The 14,303-nt window shown below is 41.9% G+C and overlaps 1 protein-coding gene across 2 annotated transcripts; it reads right to left on the bottom strand.

Annotated features, from left to right (window-relative positions):
- Window positions 1-152: 152 nt before the first annotated feature.
- On the bottom strand, window positions 153-13,700 carry LOC137805131 (poly [ADP-ribose] polymerase tankyrase-1). Of its 2 annotated transcripts, XM_068604907.1 has the most exons (28): window positions 13,224-13,700; window positions 12,346-12,570; window positions 12,010-12,105; window positions 11,537-11,573; window positions 11,217-11,292; window positions 10,026-10,046; window positions 8,402-8,496; window positions 8,249-8,315; window positions 7,602-7,788; window positions 7,168-7,289; window positions 6,851-6,942; window positions 6,556-6,634; window positions 6,262-6,433; window positions 5,989-6,068; window positions 5,601-5,746; window positions 5,239-5,404; window positions 4,836-5,055; window positions 4,446-4,555; window positions 4,098-4,286; window positions 3,598-3,844; window positions 3,371-3,453; window positions 3,028-3,148; window positions 2,830-2,927; window positions 2,493-2,567; window positions 2,189-2,294; window positions 1,824-2,010; window positions 1,483-1,639; window positions 153-1,367 (listed from the first exon to the last, which is right to left on the bottom strand). In XM_068604907.1, the coding sequence occupies exons 1-28, from the start codon at window positions 13,687-13,689 to the stop codon at window positions 1,281-1,283; spliced, it is 3,807 nt and encodes a 1,268-aa protein (XP_068461008.1). In that variant the 5' UTR covers window positions 13,690-13,700; the 3' UTR covers window positions 153-1,280. The 2 variants fall into 2 exon arrangements, with proteins under 2 accessions (XP_068461008.1, XP_068461009.1); XM_068604908.1 differs by lacking the exon at window positions 10,026-10,046.
- Between the last annotated feature and the right edge of the window lie 603 nt (window positions 13,701-14,303).

Here is a 14,303-nt window from a genome sequence, read left to right as displayed (position 1 = left end):
AAGTGGCATCCAACTATATATACACCATATACATACAAGTTGCACAGAACCAGGTGTGGGTGCTTCTCCATTAGTTTCAATGGGTTATGCTGCACTTCTATGTAGTATAAAAGGAAAAAAGATCTGCTGGCACAAAAGAGTTAAACAACTGGTAGCTGTTAATGAGACATTTATTAAAAAAAAGTTGGGAGAATCAAGAAGGCATGAAAGGAAAATTCAAATGTCATTTACAGTTGAACTCAAAAATACTGTTAAACAGCAACAGTTATACACAACCATTTACACAACCTGTACAAATATTTTCCCGCGAAAATTTGCAATTTTGAATTCAAAATAACTTAAATAGGCTTGTATGTAAAAGTGCAAATTCTCACGCTGGGATGTCCGAGTAACACCACAGCGACTGAAGCGGTGTTTGTTGAGTTCACACTGGCTATCTGGTGTTAACTTGTAAGGCATCACAAGCACATTTCAACACTGTACATTTATTGACTTACTGTCATGAAGCACAGTCATATATATGTTGAGTATACGATTGTGTAAATATGATGCCTTACATTGCATTTCAGCTTCAATACTGAGCACACTTCCCTCATACAATATTGTAATGACAATAAAATAGTCTTCAATTTTGTTATTTGTTTGAGAGCCCTTTCTCTATAACACATGTCCAGCTCTGAATGAAACCACTAAAACCAATTTAGTTCAGTGTTTGTAGTGTTCTTGGGGTGGAAAGTCAGCATTATTGTTACCTGTTTGTAGTGTTCTAAGTTAGCTTTAAAATCACAGTTACCAGAGGCCATTCTATACAAGATGAACCCAGATGCAGAGGGGCAGTAGTAGTCCACAAGTTTCAGGCTTTGATAGTGAAACTGTGTGTGTGAGAGTAAAGTGAGGGTTTTTGAATCTGCACAGTCACAAGTCATGAAATGACAAAGTGGAAACATGTTAATGCTGATACTTCACAGACTCTACAAGCATCCTCCTGATTGATAAAGAGAGGAGGGGGATAGACCTAACCCACGCACGCTTTTGGGCTTTACATGCTTCTGTATTAACATGCAGCCGATGCAAAAAAAACAACAAAAGGGTGTCATCACCACATGTAGGAGAGTAATATACAGCAGATCTGCTCACGAAGCACTGGTCACCATGGGTTCTACCGGACAGGAGACTGGAAATGTGTTTGGTAAATAAAAATGTTCAGGCATTTGCAATACAAAGGAGAAAATAACAAGCATCATGTCCTTGTGTGTGTGTGTGAGAGAGATGTAAAGTGACTATGACTTCTGCTCAGTTCCTGCAGCAGACTGGGCTGCGCTCTCTGGTTTAAGGATCTGGTAGGTGATGAGGTACTCTGGGAAGGCCTGAAAGAAAAATATACAAAGATATAAGATTACACAGTAGATATTTAATGTTTTTTTGCTAATGTCATAGGATAAATAGTATTTAGGGAAAGAAACTGGTGATGTCTGCGTTTACCTGCTCTCCTCTGTAGATGACGTACTCGGCGTAGGCCAGGCCATTAACACTGGGTCGGCCAATCACGGAGTGGTGTCCTGGAGGGGCGTGGGCCATCTTCATGGCACTGAACTGTAAGAAGGACTTCCCCAGGGTCACTCGGCAGAACAGCATCTGCCTGAGAGTCAGGTTAGAGGAGACAGGTCAGATACAAGTGTCGCGGAATATTGCATATGAAAACTTTACTTTGCTTTGTACACATTTGTTCTTTGTCAGTTTCACAACCAAAGTAACTTTTAGTGTTGTGGTTTGAAAATGCAGTTACATTGTGATGGCCAATGTTCATCTCAAGTCAAAGTTACCTGTGGCACAGGTAGCAGGATCGGTCTTTGTGCGTCGGGCAGCCTGTGCCTCCACCGATGCCGTAGACGTACTGATTGCTCTTTGAGGAGTTCTCTGCAAAGTAGATCCCTGCTCCAAACATCCCTCCTATATAAGCGTGACGCTCATCGAAGCCTTTGTGGATGATGGCGTTGATGAACGGGGAACCTGAAGAAAGACATGGCGACAGTGTCAGAGTGATATTATAAATAGTAATTCATATGAAATGCTTTTCATAATTAAATGCCTGACAAATGAAAAAACTAAAGTTTGTAGTAGAAACAATGTCTGATGCCACATGCTGACACACAAAGCAAACAGACGGTTTGACCGCGGGTGTGATTACCGTGAAACAACATCCGCTCATTGTGATGGTTGTGGTTCTCGTCTGCGATCTCCTTCTGCCGGTGGGTGTAACGTTCCCTCAGCTTCTTATTTACCACCTTTTGAATCTTTGGGGCACAATATGAAACATATTAAACAAGATGTTGGGAGGCATGTCTGCTTTACACAAATTTAATTCACCTCCATGACTTCAGATTGCTGTTATTAGTTTTCGTTAGTACTATCTACTAAAGACATACTTCCTATAAAAGCTGTCCAGTGTTCAGTGGGTTATGAAAACAAACAGAGGGATTCCTGGTTCTGACCTTGATGATGTTGTATTTACTGAACACACCGCCAGCATTGCCTCCGTCTCTGTGTTCCCTGATGGTGCTCTGCAACTGAGGTACACAAAAAAAAACATGATTTTGTAAACAAAAAAAGTATTACTTGCCATTAGCAAATTATCTGCAAAATGTTGCAGACACCTGCGTCTCAGTTTTATCAATCAAGCAATTTACCAGCCAAGTACAGTGGCATATGATTAAATTATTTAAAATACATTCACATAGGAGTTCAATGCACTGTACAAATATCAGAGAAATGATGATTGACCATAGCTATTAAAGGACAATGTAAACAAAGACAGTGAACTGGACAAACCTCCTCCTCCACAGACTGGTACTCCTTGTCGTCTGGAGCGAGGTCTATCAGGATGGTACCCTGGTTGGCACAATGGAATGTCAGGTAGGGGTTGCCACCTGAAAAACAATACAGTAAGTCTCTGGCTATTGGGTGCTGAACTGTAGCGCCTCCTTTTTCCTGACTTTCTTTTTGGGTTAGAAAAAGAGGACTCCTAACCTTGCTGGCCGCCAAGCAGCCTCTCAACACCCTTGATGAGCTTATGTCGGTGGCCATAGGCATTAATTCCTATCTCCTTCAGCTCCTCATGACCCATGTCAGCTAGCACATCCAAAGTGATCTGAAAAAAGGAAAAAATATAACAAGTTGAGAAGTTTGTACCAGGAAAATCCACTCAGTCTTATGCCAGCAAATTTAACAAATAACCAGCCACCAGAGTTGTACAGTTATTATATGAACATAAACAGATTTAACTTATTTCAATATGAAATGAATGGGTAAACTTGTGCAATGCATGAATGTGCTCGCTGTAATTGCATTAAGTATTTGCACGTAGACTGACCTGCTCCCTTTCAAAGATGTCTCTCAGGTGCTCGAGGCCCAGGCTCTTCATGAATTGACTTATATTCATGTCCAGCATGGCCACTATGGAAAACAGTTCAATTAAAAATAGTTGAATGTCAGGCAAGGTTCATGTCCATTTTAGTTATCAAATCCCACAAATTGTCCATGTCCAGTTTTTTCTGCGTTAACTTGCACATATTCATATTATTGATACAATAAACTTACTCTCCCCTTCCTTGCGGTCGGTGCCCGAGGCTCCATCTGCCACTCCGGAGGATCCGGAGGCAGCGCCGGCGGCCAGCTCAGTGAGCGGCCCGGCAAGGTTGTCTATGCTGCTGGCGGCCGACAGACAGGATGGTGTGGAGACAGGGGAAATGACTGAGGCGCTGACCACTGTGGCTTGGGGCTTAAAGCAGCTGGGCAGGGCGTCTGGTGGCATGGCGTCCATCAGCAGGGCCCTGATATCATCAGCCTGCAACGATGGCAAAGACATAAACGTTGAAAGGATAGAAGTTTGTTTATTGTACATTCTCTTTCCCATCACATCAAATAGCAATAAAGGGATCCGTTTTGGGCCCTCTATGAACAACAAAAAGTAGAAAATTGAGAATGATTAAGTGAATTTTTTTCCTGAACTTCTGATGCGTTTTTATCTAAACCTGAAAACCTAATTTAACAGTAATTCCTAAGCTGTCAATGTCTGTCTGCTTGACTAAAGCTGTTACCGTGGCTAGGTCCAAGGCAGTCTGGCCCTCTTGGTTCTTCATGGTGGGGTCGGCTCCATGAGCCAGCAGCAGCGCACAGAGCTGTGTACGACCCTTCTGTGCTGCTTCATGAAGAGGTGTGAAAGCCCATTTGTCTGTAGCATTCACGCACGTATTGTACTTGATCAGTAAAGCTGCAATATCCACATGCTGTAAGAAAGAAAGGCAACAGAGGGTCAGCCCACCAGCACAGTACATATTTTCTAGAAAAATGTAGTTAGTTTCCAGTACCTTTAAGCTTTATTAATGTGTAACGCAAACCTGAGTCTGTATTTGAGTAAGTAATGTGTTTATTTGGTTAAAACTGACCCCATAAGAAGCAGCATTATGAAGAGGGATAAGGCCTCCTTTGTCCTGGGCATTGACATCAGCTCCATGCTCCAGCAGATATTCTGCCACTTCAAGGTTGTTGTATCCAGCTGAGGAGAAGGAACATGAATCAGTTGAGCATTAAAGTTTAAATTCTGCATAACAACCGCAGAGAGAAAGAAAAACAAACATACCCGGACGAAACAAAAGCATGGCGACAAAGTTCAAAGAGTTGTAGTTCTTAATATTTCAAGAACGGACAAAACAACTGACATATAAATATAGTACAACCTTCCTATCAATGCCTCATCAGGAGTGTTTGTCGATACCTGTTTTTAGTAAATACAAGAAAAAAACAGAAATAATGTCAAAGCAGCTACTATGGATTACCTGCAAGGTGGAGTGGTGTGGAGTTGCGCCCCTGTGTGTCTCTGCAGTTGATATTTTCAGGGGAGCAAAGTTTCTGGACTCTGGCCAGGCAGCCCTTCTTGGCAGCATCCAGCAGGGCGGCATCACCCCTTAGCAAGTCCTGGATGTCTGTGTCTCCATCTTTCACCATGTCCAGTGGTATGTTGCCGTCACGGTTCTTCTTGGATGGGTCGGCTCCGTGCTGAAAGAAGAGTTTTAGTTTTTTATTACCCTATTCCATATAAATGTTTGCTTTATATGAGAGACTTTATAGCTTCAAGGGTCAAAGTGATCCATTTCCCCCTCATCATCCTCATAATTTTAACTCACACAGGACACAATTTAAGGACAATACTTGTGAAAGACGACAATAATGGAACCTCACTTTGAGCAGCAGTTTGCAGATCTCATATTTGCCTTTGGCTGCAGCCTCATGAAGCGGGGTGAATTTCCACAAGTCAGCCACGTTGACTGAAGCTCCATGTCTGACCAGCAGCTCAGCCACTTCATAGTGACCATAGGAGCATGCGTTGTGGAGGGGAACCAGACCGCTGGGGGAGGAAATACAGAAGTAAATATCTTTACACCAGAAGCACGACATGTTGCCAACTTAAAACGATGTATTTGTGTCTGCTGGATGCATCATAACAGCCCTGACAAAAATGGTTTTGTTAGCTCAAAAAATCTAAACAATTGATTGATTACATTTTGAAAAAAGCTACAGATGGGTAAGATGACAGAACTTACCCCTTGTCTTTGGCATGGACATCAGCTCCATGGTGTAACAGGTATTCAACGACAGCCACTCGATTGTAACCAGCTGCAAAGTGGAGAGGAGTAGAGTGGCGGCCCTCCAAGTCCCGACAGTTTACATTCTGGGGAGTGCAAAGTTGCTGCAATACACAAAGATGATATGAGAATTAGGAACTCAAAAGGGGGGTATAATAACAGGTTTTCAAGACAATTAAAATGTGGACCTTCCCAGTCATTTCTAAACTATTTCTGCTCGCAATTTCCGTGCTACAAATTCTTTAAGAAACTAAAAAACATCTCTAATGTACAATTATGATTTTATTTCTAAATCCAAGCTGTGGCCACGGCTGGTATAAAACCACAAAAGAAACCGTGAGCTTACTTGTACTGTGTCCAGATCCCCTGCTTTGGCTGCCTCCAGGAATCTGTAGTCCACATCAGAATTACGTGTAGGGACATTTTCTGAAAAAAGAAAAGACATTCAACACAAAGCAAAAGAATAGCTGATATTTAAGCAAGATATTTACAAACTTCAGACTACAAAATTTACCTCGTCATGAGGGAGAAAATTAAATATTGTTGGAGAGCATTTTTATTCTTAGACTTTAAAAATCAAACAATGTTAAATAGTCAAAAGCGTGGTGGGTGTTATTACCATTAAGAATCTGCTGTACAGCCTCATTACCCATCTGCGCAGCGGTGAAACCCTGCAGAGACACGATGGAGGGGTCGGCCCCGTAGCTCAGCAGCAGCTTGCAGGTCTGGATGTGACCAGCCAGCGCAGCTCTATGCAGAGCTGTCTGACCTAGTGTGTCCACAGCATTGACCTGGAGTCAGAAGGGGTGAAGTTAAATTACAGCAACTCTCACTTTTAATCCTTCCGGATTGCATCATCTAAAATAATTTCCTGGCAGAAGATTATTAAAATTTGAAAACAAAACAAACAGACCTTTGCTCCATGTTTCTGCAGCACCTCCAGGATATCGTTGTGAGCTCTCTCAGCAGCAACATGCAATGGCGTCATGAAGCTTAAACACACAAGGGGCAAAAGTTATCCCCTTTCTTCTGTTTATAAAGACTTTTAATAACTACTGTTATATGTAGTTACGATTTTCACTTATTCTAGTTTTTATGTGTGGAAGGCATCACCTTTTCGACTACGCTTGCAAGTTACAAAATCATGATTTACTTAGTGCCTTATTTTTTTTAAAGTTGTACATCAATGTTAAATGTTGTTGACTTACTCTTTGTTCTTCTCGTTAATGTTGGCACCTTTACGCAGTAACAACTCAGTCACTTGCTTCCTCTTGGGATGGGGGGAAGCCACAGCACAGTGCTAAAATTAAACCAACATTAGATTATTATAATGCAATCTCCCAACCCAAGATAAAGGTTTTTAGTTAGATGCCAGTTAGTTAAACTAAAACCAATAACATACAACTAACAGTGTGTACGTCATTATCAATCCTACTGAGCATTTCTGGTAAGATCGCTTTATATTACACAGGGACATTTTTAACAGCAACAGAATTTGTAAACAATGAGGTAGCTCGGTTCTGACCAGAGCAGTCTCGTTGGTCTGAGGATGTTTGAAGCTGATGATCTCCAGCGCCAGCGTCTTCTTTACTTTGGCCATGTCTGCCTCTCTTGCTGCCTGAAGCAGCGAGTGACCTTTGAACTCATCTATATGAGAGAAAAAAAGAGTAGATGGGAAATGACATTTTTTTAAAGGCCGAGAGCTATTGTTTAGGCACTGAACCTATGTACGTATGTATGTATGTATGTATGTATGTATGTATGTATGTATGTATGTATGTATGTATGTATGTATGTATGTATGTATGTATGTATGTATGTGTGTTTGTATGTATGTGTGTATGTATGTATGTGTGTATGTATGTACGTGTGTATGTGTGTATGTGTGCATGTCATTAGTGTATTTTTACAATCATCATTGTGAGTATACATGTCTGCTGCATGACAGAGCGAACTCACAGGTGAGCCTTTCTTTAAGTTCTGGAGTGGGGGCCATGTCCACGGCACTCTTGCTGTGGCAGTTCAGCAGGGTGGGGTCGGCCCCGTGGCTCAGCAGCAGGGAACAGACCTCCACTCGGTTCTTGGAAGCTGCCTCGTGAAGAGGCGTGAACTGCCACAGATCCATGGCGTTCACACAGGCCCCATGCTGCAGAGACAAAGGTACACCATGTCCAGTGGTATGTTGTCGTCATACCACAGAGGATAAGGAGACCTTATCCTCTGTGTACAGACTTATCTGACAGTATCTGACTTTATCAAAACATATCTAAATTGCTGGCAATACTGCCAGATAAATTCAAATAAGATAATCCTTTATCAGTCCCACAGTAGGGAAATTGCATGATTATAGCAGCAAGAGACACATAGTAAAATACAATACAAAACAAGTAATAACTAAGTAAACAGTAATAAAAACAGTAAAATAATCCACAACAACACTATAATATATACAGACAGAATAAGCAAGTATTAAAAACAAATATTTATATTATTAGCAAAGAGAGAGTAGAGTTGTATAGAAAAAAAAAAACCTCAGGCCAAATTTTCTCTGTGGCCGATAACATTCCCAGAGTCAATTTTAAACTGAAACCTGTTGTGGGTCTTACTTTAAGCAGAAGCTCAGTGACCTCAAAGTGACCATAGGAGCAGGCGTTGTGAAGTGGAACCAGGCCTCTGCAGGGAAAAGATTCACAGGTTATTATTTTCATTAATTTGAACTGGAAGACAAGTTTGTGTGCTTTTCTGAAACAGGCTCTCACCCTTTATCCTTGGCATGAACATCAGCTCCATGCTGCAGAAGGAGCTGGACAATGCGAACCCGGTTGTAGCCAGCAGCCAGGTGAAGGGGTGTGGACTGTAAGAAAGGACGGCTTGTTAGCACATGCAGATCGCTGACTGGTTCAGTGTGTTCTGCCTTCGTTGGCCGCGGGAGCAAGCGGCTGATAAGGGCCAGGAGCATTGTGCTTCAACTGGTTATGCTCGGTGAGTTGCACATGAATGGCAGATATGATGATGCAAAGTCAATGGAGTTTGTGGGCAAATCCAGCAACAACATTGATCTGCTCTCGATACTGTGTGACCTGAGTGAGTGACAACAGCAAACCGCTTTACTCATCTACCCCAGCTGCCATTTAACAATGTCAGCAAAGCAAAATCTTAAATCTTACAAGCTTAAAATTACGTTTATGAGGTTAGATGACAAAAAAGAATTGCTAGAGCAACTGTTAATATTGAGCATTCAGGTTGTCATTTAGCCAAATAAAGAAAAGATGTGGCAAACTTTTACTTCTTTGAATGTTAATCTTTGAGTTTTGGTTCCTCAAGATCGAATTATTTCTTAGGCTTTTACTTAATATGAAAATGCTGAACCGGTCATAAATAAAGGAGGGAATTCAATACTGGATTCATGTTTAACCAAAAGCCATCAAATCCCAACCGTAATAGGATGCAAAGAAGCTCCAATAGGCAGGCTGAGTGTTTGGGAAAGCAGCTCTGCTAAGCTAAGAGAATCCAGTCAAATGCCTTTTTTTCAGCCAACGAAAATAAACGTCTAAGAAAAGCTGCAAATCTAACTTCAGTGGCATTTGTTCTCTATCTAGCTCAGGTCAAGCTTACAAAAGGAGGGACGTTATTTCTTTCAATTTTCATGCATTGATATTAATATAAATCCCATGAAGCCAACAGTTAGATCTCCAGGTGCAGTGGTAAAATCAGATGAACGACAGATTTGAGTCATGGAGGCTTCATTCAGTGTGGGATGAAATGAGCAATAAAAAGTCATTACCATGGAGGTAGCATAGCACGAGATTGACAGGTGACAAGTGTAGTCCATTCATTATTGCATAACACCTCTTCCAACAGGGAATGTGAAGTAGACACAAATTCACAGACACGTATTCGGGATTTGCTTAACACAAAGCAGAGGAGCAGGCCTTCAGGCATGCATGATTGATCATTAAAAAATGAATTAATGAATAAAATCCAAATACTGGCTGAAGAGCAAGTGGTTGAAAGTAGGAGAAGTGCGGGTGAGTGTGCAAGGAAAGGACAGATGCAGAAGAAAAGCAGGCAGTAGATATTGTGAGCTCTCCAAATCCAAAAAGATGAATTGCTACCGTGATACCAACCCAAGTCACTCACGCCCTCAATCACATGCCACGCGCGCACACACACACACACACACACACACACACACACACACACACACACACACACACACACACACACACACAAACAAACAAACACATAAGGGTAACAATACATGGAGTGACCAGTAAACCCAAGTCCATGATGAGCAATTAACAAGTGACAGTCAGCTTAATGGTTAAACAAAAAAATCACAACAATGCATCAATCAAGTGGCCGTCATCAAGGTGAACTTACCAGCATTTTTTGGGACGTTGACTGATCGACAAATGTTGCCAGAGTCACACGGAAAACAAAACGAAACAAAAATTACAAAATGACAATATCTTTTCACAGCAATTCTTTTCTTCTTAAGTGAATGAAACACAAGCCCTAGTTATGAATCACGGGTTGATCCCTCAACCATGGATTGAGATTAAATGAGACACCCGGCCACAGAGGATAAATGGCTGACAGGCAAGTCTGACTTCTCCTCTTCTGTTTGCTCCGTTAAAGGACTGGTTATTGGTGCCCGCTGGTTAAATCCCAGACCAAATCTGCAATAGCAGACTGGCTTGGATCATGCAAACTTTAAATATACTGCAAAAGAGAGAAGGAAGGACTCATACTGTACTGCTGTTGAAAAACAAATGTGGTTAGGAAAATATGAAACGGGTAAGTGTGGATATACTGTTAGCGAAATGGAATTTGTATGGTATTTGTATGTGAGTGTAGAATACTATATCATAATCTAAACATATTGTTTGCAACTTCCATTAACCCAACATCCAATAACATGAATCGAGTTCAGAAGAAACACTAGAAACTACACAGAAATAAACCTACATAAATTTCCAAATCACAACTACCTAATATTGCTCCCATGACACCAGGTCCAAACGAAGTAGAAACATTAAAACTAAACTGCAAATCAAAAGTAATGGTTTGTCTACGTTAGTTACATAAATTAATAAATTAATACAGAATCAACTAGCCTAATTAACTGGGCTGTGTTGTTCCAAGGAGAGAGAAAAACACCTGAGACACAAAACAACAGAACTAGACACTACTGAAACTAGTGGATTAATGTGGACTGGTAAAAGGAAAGTCAAGATGTAATAACAGAAGCAAGTGGATTCCATGGATGGTCTAATAAGATTCACACATGCTGAATTACAGAAAAACATATGTACAATATGCATGTTGCAAACCCACAATGGCATACATCCTCTTTATATTTGCACCACACAAACTAATCCAGCCACTATCAGACCGTTAATTCCTCTAGTCAAACATTATATGACTCAGAAACTTTCTTGTTTCATTTCTGTTTTTCTCAAAAAGTGTACTGCAACAATTTTGCAAGCCTGCACAACATGTTGTAAACAAGGTGTTATCGTAGATATGTGTCTGGTGTGTGATATGGTGCAGTACTAGAGGCTCAATTACCTTGCGGCCATCGCTTGCATGACAGTTGACATTTAACGGAGTCAGCAGTGCCATCAGCTTTTCTTCATTTCCACTCCTGTTATGACATGGTTGAAAAGAAAGTTAATAAATAGATCCCATCAAATTACAATTCTCTGTACTCATTAGGAAGATTTCATGATCTAATAGTAATTACACAGGTGCTCACTAATGCTACTGTTTAAGCTGGTCAAAGTCATACATCAAGTGTATATTGCTGCCCTGATGAGAAGAAAACTGTGTAGCTATTTGACTCCGACCAACACGATGTACGTGTTCTGTCTACTCAGACTCATACTCACCTTGCGGCTTCTAGAAGTTCATCCTTTTTGTATTCACCTGAATGAAAAAAACAACACTAAAATTAGAAAAAGGCATGGGATTTAAACAGTTATATTTAGTTCAGATGGAGTACCAGGAGTGTCGGTGAAGGGAAAATGCAATTAAGGCCATTGACAAAGCACCTTACTTTACATGCTTCTGCTCTACCAAGATACTTTGAAATCAAAGAATATGAGGAGCAATGGGTCATGAGGTGGTCATGATTAGCCTACACCGTTATTGCAATAATGCAGAATTATGTGTACTGTATCTTTTCTGAATGCAGTCCATCTGACCATTACATTTAGACTCCTGGTTGCACTTAAACATGATTATCTGCTAAGTGCCAACTAAAGCTTTATTTAGTCTGGTTTCTATACGTCACTTGCTGTAAAAATGAGAGTCACATGTCTCAACTGTAAATGCGAGAAATAAGCAGCTGAGATGGACTGACCGGTGAGAACCGTTTTGGCTGAAGGGTCGGCTAGATCCAAAGCAGATTTTCCATCAGTGTTGCGGATGTTTGGATCAGCTCCGTGTTGAAGTAACACTGAGTGGGGTGCAAATAAAAACAATACTTTAATTTTTTGCCTCATACATTTCCCATATAATGTCACCGAATACAACGATCATATTAAAAAACAGTCAAGTATTTTACAGCAAAGGCGTTGGTAAATAAACAGAAATCTGGCAATAGCAAATAATGCCACATTGGACGAGCACAATCTTAAAAACCCTCACAGATTTGCACAATTGCCTGTGTTTGAACATAATTGACAGGGATCCTTACCAATGCAAACATCAATCTTGCCCTTAATGGCAGCCTCGTGTAACGGGGTGTAGTTCCAGTTATCTCTGGCGTTGGGGTCTGCGCCCTGACACAAGAGGAGGCTGACGACTTCTGCGTGGCCGAAAGAGCAGGCATTATGCAGAGGGATAAGTCCTCCATCATCCCTGGCATGAACATTGGCTCCCGTCTGCAAGAGATGCTCCACCACATCTTTTCTGCCAAAACCTGAAAGAAGATTAGAATGCATTTCAACTCATCTTTTTCCTCAACAGTAGGTCGAGAGTGACTATTATTCCGTCCATAATTGCTGAAAATTATGATTGGAGGATTAAACTGAAAATCCCAACAAAAATAAACATACGACTCCTATTGATACAAGTTAACATCAGTGCGGGATTTGGACTGCTGGACACGATTCTACGTCACATGACAGCAGTGTTATTACATGAAGTTATCTCAAGATAACGGAATGCATATAACGTGAACTTAATAAAATGGGAAGTCACATAAAACGACGTTTCTTAAAAAGAGATGCATCTTAGTTAGAGGTCGTTTTGAGCTGCATAGCTTTACGTTATTTGGGATTAGCGGTAGCTAAAACGTTGACGGTCTCGTTAGCTGCTTAGCACAGCGAGGCTGTTCAGACGCGACGCAGCTTCGTCCAACATCATTGTCGGGGAGAATCACAAAAACACAAGATAACACATCGGTGAAAACACGAGAACATCGTCTCGCTAACGCTCACAGCTAACGTCGCAATAGCCAACACACACACACACGCACACACACACGCACACGCACACACACACACACACACACGCACACGCACACACACACAAATAGCGCCGCTGCAGCGTTAGCTTTAGCTTCGCCGTTACCCGCAGCGAAGTGGAGGGGAGTGGATTTCCGTCCAGCCATGTCCTTCGCGTTTACATTCACTGAATCGACGAGTCTCTTTACTCTGGACACGTCTCCGTTACGACAGGCCTCGAACAGCTCCCTGAACGCGCCGCCGATGCCGCTACTCCCGTCCGCGGGACTGGCAGCTCCTGAACCGGGGCTCGAGCCGCCGCCGCCGCCGCCGCCGCCGGAGGAGGAGGAGGAGGTTGTCGTGGTGAAGCTCGCGCTGCTTGCAAGCGCCGGGGCGGGCAGGTCCGGGGAGGCCACGGCCCCCTCGATCGCCCCGCTGCATTCCCTCTCACTCTCCGGGGGTACGGGGGCCGAGGTCGGCAGCGCCATTGGCGGAGAGGCCAGAGGAGCGCCCGAAATAGAGATGTTTCTCGGCGGAGACTGCAAGGTGCTTTGCTGTTGTTGCTGCTGCGAGGAACGACGAGACACCGCCATTACAGCAGCTCTCAGACGACAATAAAAAAAGCTGCTCCTCCTTTCCGGTGAAAGTGGTCCTGTTTCCTGTCAGCTGTTTGCGCTCGGTGGAGGCTTGGCTGGACGTTACTGTAAAGAAATCCTCGATTTACCTTATAATGATTTATTTACACAATCATTTGGATATCAGAAATCCACAAGACATACAGCAAAGTTTATCTTGGCACTGTGGCCAAATCACGATCTCTGCATAGACACAACAAATAATACTGAGCAGCCAGTTGGTGGCAGTATGAAAACCACTTTTACAGCTTAGCCCAAATATTTACCTTGAAAGTGTGCTTGAAAAAAAACATTTTTTAAATTTCAGGCACTGAAGTTAAAACTAAAATACAAATATTGAAATACCCACTTTGTGCTGCGAGGTTGTTCATTCTTTACTGACCTTAAATATTCTGATTCGGTCCAGAGTGATGTCTACATCCCGGATCTGATAAATGTGAGGTTTGGCTACTTTTGAGTATTTTGTCATTTGTATTTGATAGGGCCGATAGCAAATCTAACGTCATTTGTAATACTCAAAATACATTCTCCACGAATCAAAATACAGTTCACTTTTCAAGCTCCTTTTTGTT

Source organism: Clinocottus analis, unplaced genomic scaffold (genome assembly GCF_023055335.1).
Source record: "Clinocottus analis isolate CAN_PGR_092001 unplaced genomic scaffold, fCliAna1.0.p SCAF_7, whole genome shotgun sequence".
NCBI lineage: Eukaryota > Metazoa > Chordata > Actinopteri > Perciformes > Cottidae > Clinocottus > Clinocottus analis.
Note: the sequence above shows the minus strand (reverse complement) of the source record. Positions and strands in the feature narration are given on the sequence as shown.

Coding starts and splice junctions, on each gene's coding strand:
- LOC137805131 (XM_068604907.1), bottom strand. CDS start 13,689: ATGGCGGTGTCTCGTCGTTCCTCGCAGCAGCAACAACAGCAAAGCACC. Junction 6,943..7,167: donor AGACCAACGAGACTGCTCTG/GTCAGAACCGAG, acceptor GTTTAATTTTAG/CACTGTGCTGTGGCTTCCCC. Junction 3,454..3,597: donor CGACCGCAAGGAAGGGGAGA/GTAAGTTTATTG, acceptor TGTTTTCCATAG/TGGCCATGCTGGACATGAAT.